General features: G+C 40.4%; 1 protein-coding gene across 2 annotated transcripts; it reads left to right on the forward strand.

Annotated features, from left to right (window-relative positions):
• The first annotated feature begins 878 nt into the window (after positions 1-878).
• On the forward strand, positions 879-25,044 carry sh3gl1b (SH3-domain GRB2-like 1b). 2 transcript variants are annotated; one of them, XM_084065634.1, is made up of 11 exons: positions 879-1,128; positions 6,984-7,052; positions 10,406-10,478; positions 10,833-10,976; positions 11,500-11,633; positions 15,994-16,152; positions 17,045-17,148; positions 17,424-17,557; positions 17,727-17,777; positions 19,287-19,779; positions 19,979-25,044. In XM_084065634.1, exons 1-10 carry the CDS (start codon positions 1,084-1,086, stop codon positions 19,478-19,480), a joined length of 1,107 nt encoding a protein of 368 aa, XP_083921760.1. In that variant the 5' UTR covers positions 879-1,083; the 3' UTR covers positions 19,481-19,779; positions 19,979-25,044. The 2 variants fall into 2 exon arrangements, with proteins under 2 accessions (XP_083921760.1, XP_083921761.1); XM_084065635.1 differs by lacking the exon at positions 17,727-17,777.
• Positions 25,045-25,089: the final 45 nt, after the last annotated feature.

The raw sequence follows: 25,089 nt of genomic DNA on the forward strand, positions 1-25,089 counted from the left end.
TTGAGCTGTATAACATGTGGATTTACTCCATCGTGTTTGTGTGGTGGTGATGGGAGTTGTTTTCGCAGGAGGTAACCTTTAGCAGTGGTGTAAAGTAACTAAGTACATTTACTAAAGTACTGTACTTGAGTCCAATTTTGAGGTATTCTTTACTTTCTTCAGTATTTACAAATTTCAATACTTTTACTTCTACTCCACTACATCTCAGGGGCAAATATGATTGATTGATCGGTTGATTGATTGATTGATGTACTTTATTTAGTAAGACATGAGAACAACAGTACATGGAAGTAATTCACAATACAAGGTCTACTAAACTGGAAGACTCATAAAGCACTAAGCTTGTTTAAAATGAGATCCCCATTCACACAAATCATGATGACATATAAGAGATATATATAAATATTGTATTTTTTACTCCACTACAATTATTTGAAAACTTTAGTTACTAGTTACTTTGTAGATTCTGATTATTATTATTACAAAACAGACATTACCCACATTTCGGCCTTTTGAAAATAGCAGATCTACAAGGTCACAATGCCTCCATCGGGATGCATAGTGGCCTTGTAGATCTGCTATTTTAAAAAGATATTTATACATTTTACACATTTGAAAACTTGTGAAATATGGGACAATTGGGAAATTCTGCAGAATGTTCTACTTTTGGTACTTTTAAGTACACTTTGACACCTATACTTTTGTACTTTTACTCAAGTACATTTGTAAAAAAAACTAAAGTACATTGTCAAAAAAAAAAGTATTAAAGTATTATTTTCTACATTGCTTGATACTTTTACTCAAGTAAAAAAAATGTGAGTACGCCTTCCATCGCTGTAAATGCATTGCTCCGTTGTGGGCAGCAGTGAGACAGTGGAACCCCTGAGCGTAGACGTGGTCGGTTTAACAGTCGTGTCCCAGACCTACACACTGAGAGGGAGTGCGGCTCTATGATTTCTCAACTATTTCTCGGCACTGACTGTTTTTCTAAAGCTGAATAAAGCGAAGTAGTCGCGTTTATTTAGCGTTTCTACGCATTGTTTTGCGTTCTGGTGTGGAAGAGTACAAGTCCCTGGCTTCAAGATGTCTGTAGCGGGCTTCAAGAAGCAGTTTTATAAAGCTAGCCAGGTTTGCAAAAAACTTTCCTACACTCTCAGTAAAAAAAACTGTTAGCCCAGCTAGCACCACATTAGCAACATAGGCTAGCGCTAGCTCTCTAGCTAATGGCTTTTTCCTTTTACTTTTAATGGTGAGAATCAACATAAGTTTAGCAGTAAACCAGATACCCTGCTAACTCTGCGCCTGTTTTTATATTATGCTCTGTCTAATTATGACTTTATCAGAGCTGTCCAACAGTAACTGTTTATGGTCAGTATGTTATATGAGGTTATATTATATCCAAAGCTACATTGATTGATGTAGAAAGTGACATGTATTTGAGCTATTTTGGCCCAAACTTTGGAAAAACATCTGTCGGAAACATTACCGCTGTGAACTAACCTTTAGGATGAACCAGTTGTCTGGTGACAGTCGTGCCGTTACCTTTTAGTAACGCGCCTTATTGCACAACACAAATCACTATGTTCTTCAAAATGTGACGTTTGTTCAACTGAAACATTGTCGACGTGATGCGCGACGATACTTTATTCAGTTGGAAATGACATTTCTGTCGCTCGACATTTGCAACATTGTACATAATCCTTTTGATTGTAACGACCTGCAGCCTAGCAGATAGTTTTACCTTGACACTCAGCCCTATAGCAGTTTACCTTGTTGTTAATGCATCACATCATTCACACCTTAATGCAAAATGCAGGAACTTTGTGTGATACTTGACCTGATGTGAGTTCTCAAAAACTGGCATTACTTTGGAAATGTTATGGGAATTTGTTGGCAATTAACTTTTCCACTAGGTGACAATTAAAGGGCTAGATCTCTCTTTGACCCAGTTTATGAGTTGTTGTTGTTTTCCCTTTGTTTTCCCTTGTTAGTTTAGTGGTATTGTATTGTTTTGTCGTTGGTTATTGTTTTCTTTTGTTGTTTCATTTGATAGCCATCAGCCAATTAAATGAAGACCTGGAACATTGATTAAACAAGCAATCACTGTTTTAGGAAGTCATGACTTTGACTTTATGGATTTTCACTCAGAAAACTCTTAGAGTTTAATTTGTAGGAATGTGTTGCATGTTCTTTTTTTAATATATTTTCACTTTATAAGCCTTGACTTTCAGTCATGGGCACTGATGATTAAAAACAGTCTCTTTCTTCCTGTCCCTGCTGATCTCAGCAGGAAAGACATTTGGTTACTGCCCCAGTTTCCTGTCAGGAATGGGCTCAGCTCCCTGTTGGTCAGGGAGATAAAAACGAGATGGAGAAGCTGTCATTGGAGAGACAATCATCACTTTGGTTTCAATTGTGACTGTGAGAATCTTGAAATTGCATTGAAGATGTGTATGTTTGTGTGAAGGAGCACAGCATTTGTGAGAGCCGGTGAGTTGAGCTCAAGCATTGCAGTGAAGGAGATGGATGGAGAGAGTGCTCTCACCTAATTGGGACTGCAATGCAGTTACTCTGTGTGCCAGGGCTCGGTGAGAGTCAATAGCAACTTCACACACTAAAGGAATATGATAGCTATCTCTCTACCAGGCACTCCTATTCATTATAGTCCTTATTTAGAGTATTGTGTGTACACAGTGGTGCAGAATATCTTATTGCCAATGCTAGGGCTGTCACGATAATGACATTTTACTTGACGAGTAATTGTCATATAAATAATTGTGATTAACTATTTGTTATTGTGTTTTTGGCATTGAACAGTGGAACATATAAATAAAAATAACATTTCTGTTTGGCTTTTAGGCTTTGTAAACAAAAATTCCACAGAGCAGCTATATGACAAATCATTTAAATATAAAAATAAATAACAGACATATTTTATAACTTTGTACTTTCAAAAAAGTACATAGCAGATCTACAATCTCACAACTATTTTCAGACATCTGTTGTTTTCAAACATGGTTATTATACGATTATGACCATTATGCAAAGTAATTGCGATTATCTCAAATAATTGCGATCAGAATAAACTTTATTATCACATAGGCGATTATGTAATAGTTGTGACGGGGCCTGGCCAATGCATGAGCATGTGCAGTGGGTAGACATTACAGGAATTCGTTTCACATGTCCTGCTGCTGCTTATTTCGCATGTTGTCTACCAGGAATGCAGGAAGTTGGCTGAAGAAAGTGGATATCTGTGTTCTGCATCCCGCACATCCCTTCTGTCACCTTGCCTTGTCACTTGTTCCCTTTTTGTTTGTTTTGCCAGAGAATTCTTGTCACATCAGCTATCAAATGCCAGTAAATGTTTTTTTTCATAGAAAATCCGTACCACAAACAACAAACAGTCATAAAACCACAGCCAGCTGTACCAGATATGCTAGCTAGAGGAAATGGATGTTTACACTATGAGAGGCTTCTCACTCAGCCCTTAGGAGACAGTCGACACAGAGATCATTTGTAGCTCGAAAGGTTAGTCCAGGATGGTCACTGCCGCCTCCACATGTAACCTATTTCCCCTTTGAATAATATGTAGGGGAAGTGCAGAGGCTGCTCTTTATGAACTTTTACTGTAGGAATTAATTTATAATGGAAAACATTTGATATATCACAGTGCACCCTATACTACTGTATATAGTTTTTTTTTTAAATATTATTTTACAATCTGATCGAATGAATCCCTGGAGGGACCCTCAACCCACAGGTTAAGAACCTCTCTCCACATCATTATGTTTGCCATGCCGTCTTTTAATGTAGTTTGGGGCTTCGGTTTTATTTTAAATCCCTGTTTATGTACTGCTGGTCACAAAGAATCTACTGGGAAGATTTGTATATTCAATATTGTCATAGAGGCAGCAGAATCACTGTCATGACTCATGACCTTCTCTGTAAGATTACAGTCACCCTCTTTTCACTGGAAAATGTCTTTCTCATAACTCTGAGACTTCGTAATATATGACCTTGTTTGTGTCTCATAGCTAGCTTATGACGTGATGTATTTTCCCTCTGAGAATTCCAAACAGAACTTTATTATCTGTCTGGTATACATTTATTTCTCTCTGAACATTAGTACTCTCAAAAACATCTCCCTTCAGCTCAAAGGTTGAGTAACCGAGTCATAATGAATAGTGCCTCTTGATGCTTATGCCCAACGTATGCTGCAGCTGCTCCTAGCAGGCAAATGTTGTTTTGTGTGGGGTGGCAGCGATAACGGAATGGTTGTCACATGGTTATCCTCTGGAACTGGTTCTGCTCACCATCAGATTTTCATATGACAATTGGGACGAGTGGCATCTACAGTATATCACATAGTCACTTCCTCTTTCTGGCCTCGTATTTTCATATTACGTGTGTATGAGTACTTTTTCTAGGCTCAATGGATCAAATATTCTGCTGCTGCTGCATCCTGAGAGAATAACTTTTTAACACCCGACTTTGGCTTGTTGATTTGGCATACTTCTAACGTAGCAACATAACAACATAACACATTTAAATATCACAGTTTAGGCCAAATTCCTTTCAAGTACAATTCTTTTATGGTAGGGTCACACCAAACTTTGATTCTGCCTATGTGGCCGTCTTTTTGCAATGGTTTTCAATGGGAACGGAGCGTTTTGTTGAACTTGCGCAACTTTCCGTGTTTTGCACACACCTTGAATGTACAGTATGCGTTCTATGTGCCAGTGCGCCTCCAGTGGAGAAAAAGTATATTTGAAGCAGATAAATGAGACAGTTGCTGCTTTTCCCCCTCTGTCCAAACGTCAAGACAGAAGGCGCTGCAAGATACTCCGTTTTTTAGGCTGTGCTGCTGGCTGCACAAAACAGCCTACATTTATCAGCCTGCAACCAGTGTGCAGGTGTAATCGTACCCTTAGACTGTTTTATACTTAAACGTGCCTGTGAGTGTCGACAGTGTCCACTAGTAAAAAATAATGGATCATGTGAATGGTTCAAAACATTTTTCATTTGGAAGCATGTTACTTTTGTATAAAACAGCCATCAGCCTACTTCTTTGTTGTACCAGGGAGTCATTTTGGTAAATAGCAGCACTATGAACTGAAAGTTTAACTTGCTCCTCTGACTTTAATAATGGGGAATAACATGTAGGCTGAGTGCTGAGTCACTCTGTGTGTACCTCAAACTCCCTCAGGGTCCCTATCAGTGGTGAATTCCACAGGAAGAATTCACCACTAGTGAACCTGAAGATAGCCTAATAGACCATTGAACAAAACTTCGAGTCAGCTCATAGACCACACAGCTACTATTCCTGAACTGGGGCACACGCTCACCATGTGGCGTGTGGACGTCTCCAGGGGTTGCATGACTTGCATCATGAGATGATTCTAAAAATAATATAAATGGATAATATTAATAGATGTGTGCTTTAATAGTCTTTATGTAACCTTTGACATCCAGCTCATGTACCTTTTACTCACGCAGATCAGGGTGTGTGTGTGTGTGTGTGTGTGTGTGTGTGTGTGTGTGTGTGTGTGTGTGTGCGCGCGCGACGAGCTAGTTCAGGTTCATTTCAGAGTTATTTATGTCTTGTTCTGATTTTAAAGAGACAGACTTACATTGTCAACACAGTGTTTGATTTAGACATGTTACAGATCCTGCTGTGCTTGTGGAGATGAATGCTTTCTCTGCTCTTTTGCACCTAGTGAGAGCTAAAGTGATTGACTTGTGTGGCATATGGATACAGCGACTCAAGATTCAAGCTACATGACATTATACAGCCCAGAACATCAGAAACTGTGGTCTTGTGTGAGACGTGACCACTGACCAGTTCTGGCCTGGGTGCATGGGAAGTCTGAGAGTGCAGCGTGGGCTAAATGTGGTGGTGCCTTGGCACTGACTGTGACTTGCCAGCAGAGTTTGTGTTGCTGTGCTGTAGAAGCGTTCCTTTGTGCGCGCAGCCCGCTGTTACTGTTGTCCTCATTTCCATAACTCAATTTAGAACCTCTGCTCTCCTCACAGGATGGTATATACAACAACAAGGAACAAAGCTCTGAATGTATTGGCCACAAACAATCTTGTAAAACAGAGAGCCTTATTTAACTCCTTTCTTGTACGAAAACATCCCCACCACTGGGGGGTGTTGGACCCTAGGCTCTCTTCAAGCCAGAATTGTGGGAATTAGAAATATACTACTAACTATATACAGTCACGCCCAAGTTTGCTGAGTCAATCAATATGAATCTTTAAACTTTCACTTTTGTTTTTAAAACCAACAAGTGTGCTTTTTTCCTTTTGGGGTGGGGGCGGGGGGGGGGTTTTCTTTTGGGAAGGGCAGCCTACTGAGCTAGTTGGCTGTTGCTTACTCTGCATGTGAGCAAAAATCACACGGCCTGATCCCACATGGCAATGCATATGGTTTCAATTAAAATGCTTTGGTAGATGTCAGTTTTGGATTATTGTTTTCGTTGAAGCCAAGGCTTCCAGAAAAGGATCATGGAAGAAATAGAGTAAGCTAGTTCAACATTCTTTTTGATACGTCCTCCTGAAAAGTGCAAACAGAAAATGGGTTGCGCAACACTTCATGTGTTATTTATGTTCTGTCTGTGTGTGCATCTATCACTATACAGCTATTTGTTGCTAAAGATGAGTGAAATATAGGTTTCCAACTAGTGTGTGACAGAAGTGTAAACTCGAAAGCAAACCATAAGGCTCGTACACAGACTACACACACGGAGAAGAAGGGATTGAAGGGCTTAGGCTAAAGTTGTTATCCACATACTGAGCAAATTTGAAAGCCATGATGGAGTAGTCATGTGTAAATGAAAGGACAAGCTTAGGCTTGTTTGCAGTTGTCACCTAGCAATCTAGCTCAGATCAATATCTTCTGAACAGATGTATAATTTGATAATTGCTCCTGCCTTCTCTCTCTCTCTCTCTATCTACTCTCTTCCTCACACCCCCCGCAGATGGTGAGTGAAAAAGTAGGAGGTGCAGAGGGAACTAAACTAGATGAAGACTTCAAAGACTTGGAACGGGTAAGACATGAGTCTTCCTTTGGTATTTAACCACTTAAGCTCTATATACTGTACTTCGTTGTATGACAAAAGAGAAAATAGCCGATCTACAAGCTCAAATTGAGTCACACTTTAGAAAATTTTGGATTTTTTTGTGTGCCTATAATAACATGCCCAAAATAGTTACGCCATTCTCAAAGTGATTGATTGATTGATTTTATTTGCTAGGAAATGTATAGAAGTACAAACACAATATAAATCATACCCAGAATAACACATCAATTGAAATTTTCCAATGTGGTCCTGTCAGTGCGACAATACTAGGTGGCGAAGCACCAGTAAAATACATAGTCCAAATTTTAAAGTAAAATTCACTTTAACTTTAAAAGTTGAAGTTTAAGTTAAAGAGCATATAAACATGGTACAATGCTCAAAAGGTGTTATTTACAGTGTCTCTGTCTCAGCTTGCAGAGAGGGCGTTCTCATGTCAAGCGAGTACATGGTAACCTAACCATGTCGGTATGTAGTGTGGAACATGACAAAAGTACATAGGGCGCCCGGACCTCTAGTACAGGTACAAGCAGTGGAATGTTCGTGCGGCATGTCTGCAACACTGTGCAACAACAGCAGCATAATACACAAATGATTATGTAAAGTGTTTCCCTTTCTTGAAGAAGTGACAAGAGCAGAAATCAGCATTTTGAGTGGGAAAGAGTTAATCACATTCAATTGTCTATACCAGCAGGGATGCATTTTAATGCCAGGTAAATGTTAGTTAACCTGCCTATATCATTATTGGCACACAATCCTCATAGAAGACACACTAATACCAGATGTAAAGGTTAATGAACCTCTCTAATCACAAGCACATTTAAATGTAGATTTGTGTACCCTGTGCACTCTAATGTTGGATGCTTGTTAAGTTGTTGAAAGCATGTCCTGCAGTTGCTCTATGAGAGTGTCCGCTACAGTAAAGGTAAATTAAATTCTGTTAGCCCTGTTTTGTTGAGGTCTGACTCTGCACAGGCCTAAAATGTAGGCCCTAGCCTCGTGCTGACCCTAGACATCCAGGCCCGAGCCTGGCCCAAGCCCTGAGTATTTTCCATCCTAGCCAGGATTGCATACATCATATTATGTATTGCATGTGTGAATTGTGGGGAAAAAACAGCAATGTTTTTTAGAACCAATTCAAAAATGAAATCTTCACCACAAAGCCAGTGCTTAATTGTGTAAATGATGAGGTCCCCTGAACATCAAGGCTATGGTGATCTGGTGAGTTGGCACTGGCAGGGAGGTAAAAGGTTCAGGAATGTATTAACACAACAGTACTCCAAAAGTGCCTTATATTACACTGAGGGACTGCATACAAAAATCCTTATCCAGAGTCCAGACATAAGTCATATCAAAACTTGACTACTGTAACTAGCTCCTTACTGCTCTCCCAGGCCAGCATGTGCACTTAAAGGGTAAGACCACTTTGGTAGAGGTTTGGGTTGTGTAGTTACCTTGCCATGATGTAACTCCAAAGGTGGGCAAGAAATCAAAAATAATTGCTCCATTGATTAGAAATTGATAATTCAAAATATGCTCCTCATTGACTTACATTGTACGGTAAAACAGCTCTCAAAGTCACTCTTTTAGCCCATAAATGAACCCAAATATAGCTGATTCAGACAATATAGAACATCACCAAACCCAGTACTGTTTGTTTTTTTAATAAAAATGTCAACTTCCTGTTGATTTTACTATTTGAAGATCTGGATCCGGATCCGCCGATCCAGTCCGGGTTTTCTACTTATTAAAAATGGCAAAATCAACAGGAAGTTGACATTTTTATTTAAAAAACAAACAGTACTGGGTTTGGTGATATTCTATATTGTCTGAATCAACTTTGTTTGCGTTCATTTCTGTGCTAAAAGAGTGACTTTGAGAGCTGTTTTACCGTACAATGTAAGTCAATGAGGAGCATATTTTGAATTATCAATTTCTAATCAATGGCGCAATTACTTTTTATTTCTTGCCCACCTTTGGAGTTACATCATGGCAAGGTAACTACACAACCCAAACCTCTACCAGAGTGGTCTTACCCTTTAAGCCCCTCCAAATGATCCAGAATGCCGCAGCATGCTTGGTCTTCAACTAGCCAAAATGTTCACATGTCTCCCCCCTTCTCCGCTCCCTCCATTAGTTCCTAGTGCCCGCACAGAGTACAAAACACTGATGTTGGCCTACAAAGCAACCAAAGGTATGGCACCCCCATATCTTCAAAGCCTGATACAACCCTCCAACCCCTCCCGCTCACTCAGATCAGCTAACACAGGGAAACTGACAGAACCTTCCCTAAAACATCCAGGACAATGCTCCACACGTCCCAGACTCTTCTCCCTTCTGACTCCCAAACTGTGGAACAAACTCCCTATTGCAGTTAGAAGTTAGAACTGCAGACTCACTCCCAATCTTCCGCCGTAATCTGAATACTCACCTATTCAGACTCCACCTTAGTCCGTAGCACTTATGCCCTGACCTTGCTGACCTTGCAGGCTTATGCAAAGGTTAAAATGTAATACTTAGCATGTTATTTAGACAGATGCCAGGTTCATTTGTTTACCTGGCATCCGATAGTTTGTATAGTTTCAATGTACAGATTATTTTATTTTATTGTATTATACTGTTTAGACTGATGATAGGTTCTTGGTTTACCTATGATCCTAGATACTATCTCTATGCATTTGATGTATTGCCTCGTGTTTACCGTGCTTACTATAAATCGCTCTGGATTAAGAGCATCTGCTAAATGCCTAAATAGTTTACCAGTATTAACGATAATCTGTTTAGCAGTGCAACACAAACTTGTCCAAGTGCATCATCATCTGTTGATGAGCTAGATAAAGATAATTGGCCAAGCCATTATAAGGCTTGTTTTGTTAAAGGTATGGTAAGTGATATGTTTTGGTATTTTTTGTTTGAAAAGGTTAAAGTACTATATTCTGGTAGTAATCATTGCTACAGAGAGTTTGTTCGGTCACAGGGATCTCTCCAGCTCTGTAGTAAACAGAATATATACGTACATTTTCAGGTAGGTGACAAATCAGGAGAGAGTACTGAAAATGCATTTTCTGAAACATTGGAGTCGCCTTTTACTGAACAAACACTATAGCAATGAGTACTATCGGAATATAGAGCTATTTAACACTTATTTTAACCAAAGTAAATCACTTAGCCTACCTTTAACTTGGTGCATGAAAATAGTCCTGAAATCTGGCCCTAATACAGTAGGTCAGTAGCCTCGGGCCTCATCGTTCCAGGGCCTGGTGGCAGACCTCTAGTCTTGCGCCCTTAATGATTTGTATGCTCACCCTGCCTGTGTTTTATAGAAAGTAGATGTGACTAGCAAAGCAGTGGTGGAGATTATCTCCAAAACATCGGAATACCTTCAACCCAATCCAGGTGAGAGTATGACCCTTTTACTTTTTTCTTTTCTCAATGGATTCAGATTACATTCCAACATTTTACATGGAGATCTCTTGTTGTTCAGTGCTGAAATCATGGACAGACCTACCCCAGATAGAAAACCTACATGTTAGCTTGATAAAACCTAGCTATTCTCAATTTTATTAATTCATTCTTACATGTTCATTATATGTAATTGTGTTAATTTTTTCTCTTTTAAAGCACATTGAGTCTGCGCTTGTCGTATGAAATGTGCTATATAAATAAATGAGACTTGACTTGATGTTACCCTTCCTCATCTCTTGTCTTTTCCCTGTCCTCTTATCTCTCCCTCTCCTTTGGGATACGTAGCATCGCGGGCGAAGCTGTCAATGTTGAACACCATGTCTAAGATCCGTGGACAGGTGAAGAATCCAGGCTACCCCCAGGCGGAGGGCCTGCTGGGAGAATGCATGAGCAAATATGGACGGGATCTTGGAGAAGATAATTGTTTTGGTAGGTTATATTTTCATGTTCATGTTGAGAACTATATGAGACCGTATGCTGATGAATCAAAAGATTGAGACTGACAACTTGTGTGTGTGTGTGTGTGTGTGTGTGTGTGTGTGTGTGTGTGTGTGCGTGCGTACACCCTTGTGGATGTAGTTGTACTGTACATGTAATGTCGGTTGGGGTAGTTAATTCATGGCCTAATGCTAGGGGGTTGTCAGTATGGGTTTGGAGCATGCCGGGGTGTGCTTGTCTGTCTGTGGTTTGCTTGTGATGTTTACTGGTTGAGTGTGATAGATTGCATTAGGCCATTTCACCATGTGCCCATAAAAAGCCTTTTTGACTCTTATAAATATTTTCAGTTGTTTGACTCTGGTAGGCCTCCACGGCTGTACCACTGGTGTGTGTGTGTGTGTGTGTGTGTGTGTGTGTGCGCGTGGGTGTGGTTATATGCACTGTATAGTCTTGTGGGACTTGATCTGTTGACTTAACAGAAGCATTAATCTTCCCGTCTCCACTTGTGTTCCAGGCGGAGCTCTAGTAGACGGAGGAGAGGCCATGAAGAGATTAGCAGAGGTCAAAGACTCTCTAGACATCGACGTCAAACAGAACTTTATTGATCCATTACAAGGCTTCTGTGACAAGGACCTCAGAGAGATACAGGTATTTCATAGACTAAGCTCTTTTTGAGTCTGGGAAGGTTCCTTTGATCTTGATATTACACAGTTAATGAAGGGGCTGTAGCAACAGGGTCCTAGGCTGTTTGTATAACCCCTCCTTGAATCTAAACAATCACGTTCTGTGTATCATCTCATGAAACCACAGTGGTATGGCTAATGTATGGTGGCACTAAAACAAATGAGGTGGCACCAAACAATTTGACTGTAATCTGTATCTGTCTGATCGCGGGTCTCCGGAGGACGCACCGATAATGTGTGTTTGGAGAGAATGTATGCATGGGCTTCTCTGATTGGCCAACCCGAGCTGTTTGCTTAACTGACAGCCCAGGCTATACGGCACAAACTTGCTGCAAAGCGTCCCTGACGTTTCAGGGAAGCCGGTGCCCACACCAAGGTCCATCCTTGTTTGATAGTGTTTGCATTGTTGTTAATACCTCTATATAAACAACATTGCTTAGAAAATGGCAATGTTTGTGTGTTTTCATCCAGAGCAAAAATACAAAGTTCACTCGATTTGTTAACCCTGCTGGCTGCTACAAAGGTTGACCCTGGGTCTTATTTACAGTCATGGCAAAGCAAGACCTAACAGGAAATTGCCGTCAGTGGAAGGTAATCGAGTATGTGTTCTCGGGTGGACTGAGGATGATGCGTGGAATTGCAAATGATATACGTGCAAAGACTCTCAAACAAAATACACATTAATAAGCATGGCGTGTGAATATCAAGCATTCATTTCTTTTTGTCCTAAGTTTGTACTCCTCCATCTAAAACCAAAAATCACACCCTGTGTGAAGGTAGCGGCGCCTTTGATACATTTTGTCATCGATATGTGTTTATAATGTGTTTATAGCCATGTGTCACGTGAAGCTTGACCAATCACTTTGTTGACGGGTCTGACCAATCAGAACGTTGACGGGTCTGACCAATCAGAACGTTGACGGTGAACACGGACAAAGTCAGGTATAGAGCAGGATCCGCTCTATACCTAAAGGTATAGAGCGGCCAGCGCCGCTAAAAACCCATCCAAGCAGCATATCAAATATGGATATATACATAGCGATGTAATCGTGGTGTTACTGACGTCATATTTATGATGTCACTAAAACGCTCAACCATCCCATATATGTAACATAAAATCCCATTATGTACTTACTGTAAGATACAGACATGACAACTACATCAACTAGGAGTATTGCACAAACAGGTGAACATGTATTCCCAATCATCGTGCCCGACTTGCATCGTTCATAACATGACCTAAAAACAGCAGCGCTTTCCCTGCGATTCCCCGTGATTAATTTAATCTGTCCGGTTATTAACAAAATTAGAACGATATCCTACTATAATTCTAGTAACCTCTGTCTGTCTGTCTGTAGTGGTGTCTGTCTGTAGTGGTGTCACTACCCGGTTCTCCTCAGTGGCTGGAGCAATTGCTCTGATTTTGCACACAGCCATTGACCATTACCATCTGAACTTAACTGTGAAGCCCGTTTTTCGATTTCATCAAATCTCAGCTTCTTATTAGCGTTTATGTGTCAAACAATGTCGCCTCCCGGGTTGCCAGATCATGTGCGCATATCCCCCCACGGATGCGTCGACCGGGTGTGGTCTAGTAACATCAAACACAAGTTAAACTAATTGTATTGTGACCCCTTCAAATTTCCCTGGGACCCATTCAAATGACCCCATGTGTGTCCTGGGACCCAATTCATTGAAAACCCCAAATAACCCGGAAGGTTATTATGCAACTTATGCACTTATGCAACCTTTATAAATATACACAGACAGACTTGCTGAATCCATTGCATTGTCAACAAACTAAAGAAACTGGAAATAGTATTTTCCTAGGTCCTCCCAGGTCACTGCCAAACTGTCATGGATAATAGATGGTATGGATAAGCAACCTTGTGGCTGCTGAATAAGGAACTGACTTGTTTCCATAATGCTGGCTGCAGCCTGAACAAATATGCCGCTGTTGTTATGGTGAAGAAGGCTGTACCTCCGATGGTTCATTTGAGAATATCTAACAAGTAACAAATGTCTAAAAAGGAACGATTCTTAATGACGATTTGAATGATTTATCTTTTTATCCCTGCTAGCAGCGGCTCTAACGGTGTCTTTGTCATTCTGTCCGTCCAACACGTTGATCCCAAACAACTCAAAAGGTCCTCGTAAAAGTACTAAATTACCAATTTTGGTGCCTCCATAGCATTTTCTCTAGTGCCACCGTTAGGCTAAAATTTGCACACAAGATATCGGTGTTGCCGATGCTCGCGCTGAGTTTGAAGGCGTCGGTCAGACGGCTCTAGAGATGCGTGAACCACAGACGAACGGACCCACAGACGACTAGAGATTCAACTTGTCAATAAATGACTGACTTAGATTTTAAACTTGTGTTGACTGGCTATGTTTGGGGACTGGAAAGGAGGGAGTCCACTTTATTTGTTGCACCTTAGGTTTCCCCCAACACGTAACATGCACATTTATTGTAGAATAGACGACTACGTAAGCAATGTCCATAAAAAGGGCAATGAAGTTCATTGTACCCATCATTTAAGACATTACAGACTCCAACATGGCCTGTCAACCCCAGAATTCAGTTTCTGGGTGATGTTGACATGCCTAAATGTGTGTCACCATAATAAGTATATTATATTACTTGCCAGCACAAGTAGGGGGGAAAAGCTGTTAAACTGGAAATCCGAAAACACTCCTTCCCAAAAATATTTGCTAGCTAGATTACATTACATCATATTGTAATCCAGAGAAGATCCTGTATAATGTTAGATGGAAAGCTGCAACATACAGTACGTGGGGCATATTTGGAGCTCTTGTATGAAATCTTTCCCTTTGCCAGAAGCCTAGATTCCTCCTATTTGAACAAGGCAAGGATGGCTAGAGTGAGTCTACTGATTGGAATATTGTGCAGTGTTCCCATATTTCTCGTTGGTGTACCTGTTATTTTCAGACTGTATATTCTTTATTTTGTGTTATGATTGATGAGGATCCTTGTGTCATTCCTGGGTTCGGGCAGGGGCGTTTTTTTCATCCTGGTTTCGATGTCTTTCTGTTGTATTGTAGTTTGGCTATGCGAAATGCCAACTGTTAGACCCCGACTGGAGGTGCAGGTCAGCGCAAGAGCTATTTATGAAGCTAAAAGGTAAAAACCTTCACACGAAGGGACCACACACTCTGGTATGATTTTGCTTTTTATTTTGCATAACTCGTTTCGCTTCCTCAGGTGAGGAAGCGAAACGAATCACCTGAGGAAGCGAAACGCGTTGTGCAAAATAAAAAGCAAAATCATACCAGAGGAGTGTGCGGTCCTTTCTTGTGAAGGTTTTCACCTTTTAGCTTTATATATATATATATATATATATATATATATATATATATATATATATATATATATATATATATATATATATATATATATATATATATATATATATATATATATATATATATATATATATATATATATATATATATATATATATATATATAATTATTATTATTATTATTATATATATATATAAAAAAAATATATGACCATTGAAGGGAGGAGTTATGCTGTAGGGCAGTGGTTCCAAAACTTGGGGTCCCCAAATTATTTTGGGGGGTCCTCAGGTGATTAGTTTAATGAGCAACATTGTTTTCTGACTCAACAGTAAACAAACCAACATACAGTATAAGTGTATACAGAGTGTCTACACATTTCAAAAGTTACAATTTAATTACTTTAAAAACCTTTGTAATACCAAATTGTCAAATATTACATGAGAAAGACACGCAAATATTGTGAAAATAGCTACAACTGCAAGCTCACGCTATAAGAGCTTGTAGTTTGGCTATTTTCACAATATTTATCTGTGGAACTGAGTCAAACTAAATGCCTTGTAATGCCTACAATTCCAAGTGCTTGTCAGGGTGGGGGTCCCCAGTTCAAATATGATTATTTTTGGGGGTCGCGGCCTGAAACGTTTGGGAACCCATGTCAGGTCATACATTTTTTGTTTAATTTAAAAGAAAAACGTCTTTATAGGATGAAGGACACGCAGTTTACATTATAATTTAAGAAAATAAAACCGAGTCAGTAGGTCATACTTAAAGTTAAATGAAATGTTCAACTTAAAGCGCAGTGACACTTTGGTAGAGGTTTGGGTTGTGTAGTTACCTCGTCGTGATGTATGAAGTATTATGACCAGGTAACTATGCACAACTCAAACCTTGACGAAAGTGCCATTGCGATTTAAGGCAATATAAGACATATTAAGACTTTATTTAGCCCTAAGATTAAATTCATATGAAAACAAAAACAAAGCTGCGGCCTCTTTTCTCAGCACCACTTGAAGAAGCTGGAAGGCCGTCGCCTGGACTACGACTACAAGAAGAAGCGGCAGGGCAAGATTCCAGATGAGGAGCTCAAACAGGCCCTGGAGAAGTTCCACGAGTCCAAGGAGGTGGCGGAGACCAGCATGTACAACCTACTGGAGACTGATGTATGTACTTGTTTATGTGAGGGGACATTATGGACTTGTGTGTGTGTGTGTGTGTGTGTGTGTGTGTGTGTGTGTGTGTGTGTGTGTGATTGATGAACTTTATTTAGTAAGACATGAGAAACAGTACATGGAAGTACAATCCACAATACAAGGTCTACTAAACTGGATAACTCAAAGTACTGAGCTTGTTTAAAATGAGTTCCCACGCACACAAATCATGATGACATATAAGAGACCGACAGATATACACTGCTATACAGAACGTCATACAATCAGCTTACAGGTTACTGGTATGAAACATAAGAAATATGTACAAGAAAAAAGTTGGGGTGGGGGGGTAGTGTGGGCGGGGGGCGTGTGTGTGTGGAGCCTTATTCTGTACATTTAAGTAAAGCAAGAAGTTCATAGCATAAAGCTGATTTATGTGTTTATTATATTGTACTTGTCTGTGTTATTGTCCAGGTGTCAAATTCAGTAACAGAGAATCAGTTCACTGACTTCGATGTGGCCTCTACTGCCACCTGGAGGCTAAGATCATTTCTGTTCCACTGCTCCTGTCATGTGTTTTAGTTATCCCTTATATATCAAACTTAAAGGACCCACTCGGATATATTTGCTACTATACATTAGATTAACGTGTCACTACTGATGATGAATCATTGTGTTCCTTCTGTACATTTGCGAAAGCTAGTCCAAAGCACAGCTAAGGTGGGGTGAGGTTTGTGTAAACACTATGCTCACACTGTTGGTTGGGTTATTTATTAACCAGAATGAAATACTGTGTATTCACACGAATGCCACATTGTAAGTGCTGCAAGGTGACACGTAGACACATTGTGTGTGTGTGTGTGTGTGTGTGTGTGTGTGTGTGTGTGTGTGCGCGCGCCTCCAGATAGAGCAGGTGAGCCAGCTGTCGTCTCTTGTAGAGTCCCAGCTGCAGTACCACAAACAGGCCGTCCAGGTCTTGGAGGAGCTCTCTGACAAACTCAGGGACAGGTACTAAAATGAGTCATACATACACCCTCATAAACTTTGCCATGTGTTCTGCTTGGGGTGGCTGAAGTTACATTGGTACAACAGTATTTGATGGGGAATGAATGGTTCATTAACAACAGCTTTAAACCTTTTTGATATTTTAGAATGAGGCTCAAATCGTGATGTTGTCCATTTTACATACTTCTGTATCTGTAAACTGAAATTTCACTTGCATAACTATAAAACTATTTTTTTTTTAAAACCTTATTGACTGACTTTGTTCTGTGTGTTTTTAGGATGACTGAGGCCCAGTCTCGGCCACGACGTGAATACACACCCAAACCTAAACCTATCTTTGACTATGGAGAAAACGACCAATCGAATGGTGGCTATACAACGTCGGTTGCCCCACCACCCTCGCGTAACTCTGGTAAGAACCTCTGGCGTACCCATATGCTTTTTTCCCCTTTAATACTGGTGCAACATACATATTAGTGTGTGTGTGAGAGAGAGAGAGAGAGAGAGAGAGAGAGAGAGAGAGTCACCAGACTGCCCCCTCTACATCTGACCGTGCTCATGTTTTCCTGTGACATCATCAGAAGAACCATCGTTCCACTACAGCAGATTGTCCTTTAAGAAGCCCAGATTGCGTGAGTCAGAGTGTGTGTGTGTGTGTGTGCGCGTGCGTGCGTGCGTGTGTGTGTACACGCACGCTCGCGTGCTGCTGCTTTGTTGCATGGCACACGGTGTGCTGTGCTGGATGTAGGAGACTCGTTTTACTAATAGTTAGTCGTGTGGCACGCTACTATCTTGACACAAAGTTTCATTCTGTGACACAAAGTGGCAAAGTTCAGCTCGATGTGAGCTAAATGCAGCAGTTTACAGACATATTACTTTTCACCCAGAATTCAACGTTGACATTCCAAGTGCACAGTTTCGGCAATACTGGACTTTGTTTTGGACTTTGTTGGTACAGTAGATACTTTCCCAGTAATCTAGATTCTTATGTGGGTTGAGAGAGAAGGGATAGTGGTAAGATTGTGCGTTAACTTGGCCAACATAGGCCCCCTCCATTTCCAGGCTACCGAGAGGCAAAACAGCTTGTGTTGTTCAACTGATACAATGAGTACAATGTTAGGATACTGAAAGGCTGGTATATCTGTAGATGGAGCCCTACTCTCTCTGTGAGCTATCGTGAGCTATCTGAGGTCACACAGAGGGAGAGGTTAGTGAGAATGATGGCTAGAAAGGGAGACAAGTGAAAGAGAAACTTGGGGTCAGGTGTTGTTGACATTATTTCTGGTTACCAAAAAATGAAATGGTGTGTGCTGCGATTTTATGCTTATGTGTGTTTGCATGCCTTTGCAGCTAATTACTCATTAACTTGGACCTTGTTAAGCTGCGTTGAGGTGGATTTACCACACCCACTAGTGTGACTCACTAACATATCCTATGTACATAAGTAATGTATTAACACCATAGGCGTGGAGTGGGACAGTCACTAACCCTTTATTTTAAGGTCCCCTAATGACCGGGTATTTATCTGGAAAATAGATACTGATATAGTAAGGAAAGTACCCATAAGCAATTTATAGAAAGTACTGCTTAATGTCCTGGTACAGGCACATGTAAAACTACTAGGAAACAAAGTAACATTATATTATTTTTGGCACATAATAAAACTAATAAATAACTGTGTTTTTGCCATCTTGCTCTGTAGTAGAAAATTAAATAGTACTTCATTTCTTATGGCTAATTCCCCAATAACTATTTGATCACCATTAGGGGCCCGTCGATTGTAAGGATATTTAACCCATTAAGACCTGAGGCCGATTCTACAAAATGTCTTCTAAACAGTTTTTTTGGAAAAAAAACTATGTTGCTATATCAGTGGTTCTCAAACCTTTTCATGTCAAGGACCCCCAAAATGTAATTGGCCGTGCCCCCAATTACAAATATTTTGTTCCAGGGACCCCCCAGAAGCAAAGATTTGAGTTACAAATGTTGGCTTTAAAAATATATTCAAAGGTTTGCAAACATTTTCGAGATTTTTCAAAAATAGCCAAAGAAATCTAAAATAACACAGATGCTTAATGGGTTAAGAGAACCTCTTTTCTTTTCTTTACCCATCTTTTCCTGACTCCTGTTTTCTCCCACAGCCCCCGAGCAGCCGAGCTGTAAGGCGCTATACGACTTTGACCCGGAGAACGAGGGAGAGCTGGGCTTCCGCGAGGGTGACATCATCACCCTGACCAATCAGATCGACGAGAACTGGTACGAAGGAATGCTACACGGCCAATCGGGATTCTTCCCCCTCAACTATGTGGAGGTCATTGTCGCTCTGCCACACTAAAAGGAGCGCCGCGAGTAGAGCGAGAGTTGGAGTATAGGACAGATAGAGGGAAGAGGAGAGAGCGAGAGATTGATCAAGTTAGGGAGGGGCACAAAGAGAAGCCAGGGATGGATCATAGAAAGGTCATTTTCATCTTCGGTACCCAACATCATCACCACCACCACCACCACCACAGACTCGCACTTTTTTTTATTTGGACTTTTGAAAGATGATGGTGGATTTTCACATTCCACGTCAGAAAAGGAAAATTTTATATCACCCCACCCCCACGTCAATGGTTTCAATGTTCTAGATCACTGGTTCTCAAAGTGGATTTCAGGGACTATCGGGGGTCCTTTAGGGGGCTCTAAATTGACCCTTACAAGTCTGTAACTCTGACAGTGTAAAAATGGAACCAAATGGACCCTAACGGGTCCATTTGGTTCCATCTTTACACTGTCAGAGTTCAGGGGAGACCTTGACATTTTTAAGTTTGAGAACCATTGTTCTAGACTAAAGATGGACTGAAACAAAATGCCGTTTACATGTAATGATAGATTCAGATACATATTTACGGATATATGTATAACTTAGATAATGCTGTAAACATTTAGAAATGCTTCCTACAAGTACTGTAATTATAATAACGAGAGAATTTAAAAGAATTCAAACTTGGTTATAACGATTCCAGTGAAACATGCTCGAGATCAGACAACACAGTACTTTGGTCTTTATTTTGGTCACTATGTCAGATTATGCAATTATAGTGCCATAAATTCAAGCCGTGTCTTGGTCTGGAGACTAGCAATACTAAAAATTATGACGCCGGCCTATCATCTTTTGCCGTCTTTCACGACTTTGTGCGTGTTCGGGGAAGTCAAGAAATTGTCAATCATGGTTGCAGAAGCTTGCCTGATGCCAGAGCCAGCGGATGAAATAGTCTTTATTTATTATTGCACTCTCTACCTAGCTACCCAACAAAGACAGAAGTCAGGAAAGAAGACTACAAAACCACCAAAATTAAGCGGTCATCAAAATTAAGTGGAGCACATAGTAGACCATTTGGTGGTTGTAAATGGAACTTCATTTGTACTTTCAAACGCATGTTATGTCCGATATCAAACCCAAGTCTGGGCGTCTAGTTCAAGCGAGTCAATGAGTCAATCCAGAAGAAATCCACACAGAAAAGATAATGCAAACTCTATCGATCAATCAATTAAGTAAGAAAATGTGTCAGCGGTGGCAAAATCGGACTGAAATCTGCTGAATTTCTGTAGCATGATCCTGTTAAAGGTCACAGGCTGGATTGCATCAAACAGTGTCACTAGTTTTTCAATTGCTGCTTCCAGACACCTGACATCTCTTGGCAGTAACCAGCCTGTCAACATCAGGGACCTAGGGTTTCTAGGCAGTTGTGATTTTATTAGATACTGTATGTGTGTCAGCTGTGATCACAGTTTGGATTTAGGAGAACGCCTGCTCACAGAGATACGCATGTTATCCCAAACATCTATCATCCTGGGGTATATCGGTCCCACAGGCCTGATTTAATTTGAAAATCACATTGTTGTCACAGTATTACATAACAAGTTGGAATTGGCCTTACATTAAGCACATTTAAGTGCTCTGTTATATACACCAAAAATGCAAGATAATGAAGCCAGTCCCATTCTCATACATGAATAGTCCAGTTTATTGGTCGGGGAGGTTCTGGGTTCAATACCGATTACTCAGCAAATGAGTAGTAACTAAAGCTTGGGTAACTTGTGCGGCGTGCGTTAAGTACTGGAAGCTGACAGTAGGTGTGCCGCTTCACCTCAGCAATCCATCTCCCTTGTCTAGTGCCTTGTAAGGAGGATAAACGCCCTCGTTGCTCAGCAGATGCCAATAATAAACCACTTCGACCTACTGTACTTACTTATTTAAGTACACAGCAGTAGAGAGAGTGGCGTGAGAGCCGCTGCCGTACAGATACGTACATATTGATTGGTTGTAAATAAAATGCATTATTCCGCCAGGTTGTTAACTGGGACATAAGTTAGAAAACTGAAACCTATTTAAAGGTCCAGTTGTTTGCCAACTAAGGGTAGGTTCTCTGCGTCTGGACAAGCCAACATAAACCTCATTGTACTCTTAAGTTGACTGATAACCATTTTTATTTCAAAGGCAAATGCAATACATTTCCAAAATGAAATCACAGCATTGATTTCTGTTGTTGAAGACTGGAGCTCCTCTTTTGATGCCACCTGCTGGCCTCACCAAGAATCACACTAGGGTGGGAAAAAACATCTAGTTATGCATGAGCAAATAAATGTAGTTAAAAGTGGTTTGATCTACAAAAAAATAAGGTGCATTAATGAATTTTTTTTTATTTACCTCAAACGGTAATTCAGACAAAAGGCAATAGCTTATTTTTTTGTGGATATGTTTTTTAGTTTGGTTTTTTAAGTCTGACACATTTTCAAGGCTCATTTTAACAGTAGTTATCCAATATCCACTATCCAGTGCTACAATAATATAATACACTGTGCAGCTCTCACTGTCCAGTGGTCAGAAGAACTATTTGTTCTGGAAAAACGTACTACGCCTTTATACATTGTCTCAGTATTTCATTTGTTTGTCTCAACATTTGTACAATTGTTTTTTTAGTGTAGTGCCACATACAGAATATGTGAGCAAATGTTGTATTTGCACCTTGGTCTACAATTGAGATTCATTGCCTGCATGTGTGATAGACCTAACCCCCACTGTTACACACAGACCCAAAGTTTAAATGCGTAAACGTTGCACGTCTTTGTTTTCACGTATACGTTTTAATTCATCTCCTTTTTTCCCCCTGGTGGCTCACCTTTTGTTTAGTTCCATGTAAAGCACAATGATTCAGTCCTGTTATTAAGCAATTGTTTTCTAATCGGTTCCATTGGAGGAGACGGAGCCAAGAAGTCCTTATTAAATGCAATATAATCATATGTCATTATAGGCCAGTGCTGCATTAAGGCCTGTTATGGTTTATGAGCTGTCATTCAGAGTCTGTCAAATAGCCATATGAATCCAGGGCCTGTTTATCTTGGGTGCTGAGGTTGAGCCTTTGCTTCCACCCAGCCTTACTGAACCCCCTCACCTGTTTTTCTCTCTCTTTTTATGCGCCTGTTTACTCCATGCAGTGCCTGAATGGACAAAAACGCTGCTGGCAGCGTCTTACGTTTCTGTCACACTGTTCTTTAAACTGTCCTTGTGTTTTTGAAAAATGTGAACCTCTGGTCTCTGCATTGCAGTGGAATCATCTCGCAGTTTTCGCTCACTCTGTGATTCTGACGATGGTTGGAATCCCTGAAATCATTTCCGTTCGGATGTTGGTAGAAAGTATATCAGCTGTCCAGAAAAAAAGGGTTTTTTTTAATTTTTTATGTAGCTGTGGTCCAAACCTGCGGATGGAGTCTAATCCAGCATACAGTGTATGAGGGAAAGGACCAGGATTGTAAAAGGGAGGCCGTAAAGGGAAAAAGGCACACTACATGTTACAAGCTGTTCTTCAATTTGTTTTAATTTGAAAAGTGTAATGCTTACCAAATATTTATCACCGCTATTCGGCTCACCAGATGTTATAGCTGTCCGTGGAGCTGTCATACAGTAATTGTGGAGGTTTTAGGCCTCAGTGATACTCTTCCATTACATGCAACGTGCTCTGTCTCTGCACTTAACCACTTAAATCCTATACTTAGTTGACCGGAGTCCCCTTCATACTAAGGCCCCTTTATGTTGTTCTGTATACTAAATATCTTATTGTTGCTGTCCGGCAGAAACCTCTTATCTCCATATTCTAACTTTTGTTAGAAAATGAACGCCCTTCTTTTTTTTCCCTCTAAGTAGTAGCCAATTATGTACCCCTTTTTCTCCCCAATTTAGTCGTTATGCCAATTAATTCCTCCCCACACACATTTCTGTGTTATCGCTGCTGTTGTATCCTACTGACTCACCTGCCAGTAAGGAGCCCCCACCGGGACGACGTAGAGTATAAAGGTCCTTACACACCGTGGGCGATTTTTTCATGCGAATAATACGCTTTTTTAAAAAAACCTTATAAAGTCAATGCTAGCTTCCACGGAGCGAAAAAGCGAAGCGATAAAGCGTCTTTTATTTATTCGGAACGAGTCCGAATTTTGCGTATATTCGCCGGTGTGTAATGAACTTAAGCCTTCGTTTTACTCCTCCCGCCCAACACTCCCCGCTGACAGGTGCCGCCCCGGCCCGTAGGAGTGCGTGCAATGACCATTTCACCCTCCTCCCCGCCCGGCTTCCCTCCCCCCGAACACGAGCCAATTGTGTACTGTAGACGTTCGACAAAGCCAGATGCACCACGGTGGATTCGAACCCACAACCTCCGTGGTGGGGGGGGTAGGGACTTTACCATTGCACCACCCGAGCGCCCTACTTGATCATACTACAGCATCACTCAAAAGCAGCACATCCACAAGCTCGAAAACCTTGCTTGTTGATCTGCTACTTTTGCTATTTTTGAATTTGGATCCTGAAAAGTGACAGTTTTGGACATAATGAGGTTTCTATCCGACAGAGACGTTATGTGAAAATAACCAGTCTACAAGCTCACAACACTTTGCGATGTATTGTGATCTTGTGAGCCCGTAGATCGTCTTTTTTAACTGAATGTTTGCCCCAGAATAGTGGCGCTAGGGTTCAAGTGGTTCATGGTTTGTACATTTTTGGCTACATTCATTAGTGTTGATCTCTCAGTCTCGACTAGTATCTCTGTATCACTCCACTCTTAAGTCAAACAACCTCGCCCACTCCTGGGTTTGATCCCTCTTTCGTATGTTTACATGTGTGTTCTTAGTACGTGTAAGTGATCTTCAAGTTCAGGGGGAAGTCGAAAGGCAATATTGGATGACTGACCGGATCACACATTGTCCTCGCTAGATTTGTTTCAGTGCCTTTGGGAAAGGAAGGAGGTCAAGTGGACTAATACAACAACCAAAATAACCTAGCTACTTATCAAATGGTCATGAAATTCTTTCATTTTTGTCCTGTTTATTTCTAGCCATTGACACTTTGCTGTGTCACAGACATAGATGCATGTGTACCACTATGCGCCTTTTGTGACACTACAGGCTGTTTCCTGGCCATGGATTGAGCAGCCTATTGTTAGTCTAAGAAAGGTTGATCGACAGATCTCAAAATTGTATTTAAACTAGAATTAGTTTCAATCCATGTTCAGAAAACTGGCCCTATGATTTCTTTTAAAGGGTTATATATCTGTTTAATCTTTTTAGAGTGCTAGAATAATATTTTGAAAGGCAACAATAAAAACATAATTCTGGCACTCTATAGTATTATTATTTTTTATATACAAGACCTTACAAATTTTTTAAATTGAACTTTGCATGTAGTCCTATATGATACCTTGTAAATGTTTGTCTTAGTTTAAGTTTCCTTTTTCCATTCTAGTATGTCACAAAGACAGAATTTAACCACAATACTTTGTCATGTATTATGAAAACATTTGTACTTGCCTCATGCCCCCCACCCCCCATTTTCCTCCTTTAAATAAATAAACAAGAAAATGTGTATTGTGTTGTAGTAGTTGATAGACAATGTGCAATGCAATGTGGATG

Source organism: Gymnoscopelus microlampas (genome assembly GCF_963454915.1).
Source record: "Gymnoscopelus microlampas genome assembly, chromosome: 9".
NCBI classification, from domain to species: Eukaryota; Metazoa; Chordata; class Actinopteri; order Myctophiformes; family Myctophidae; genus Gymnoscopelus; species Gymnoscopelus microlampas.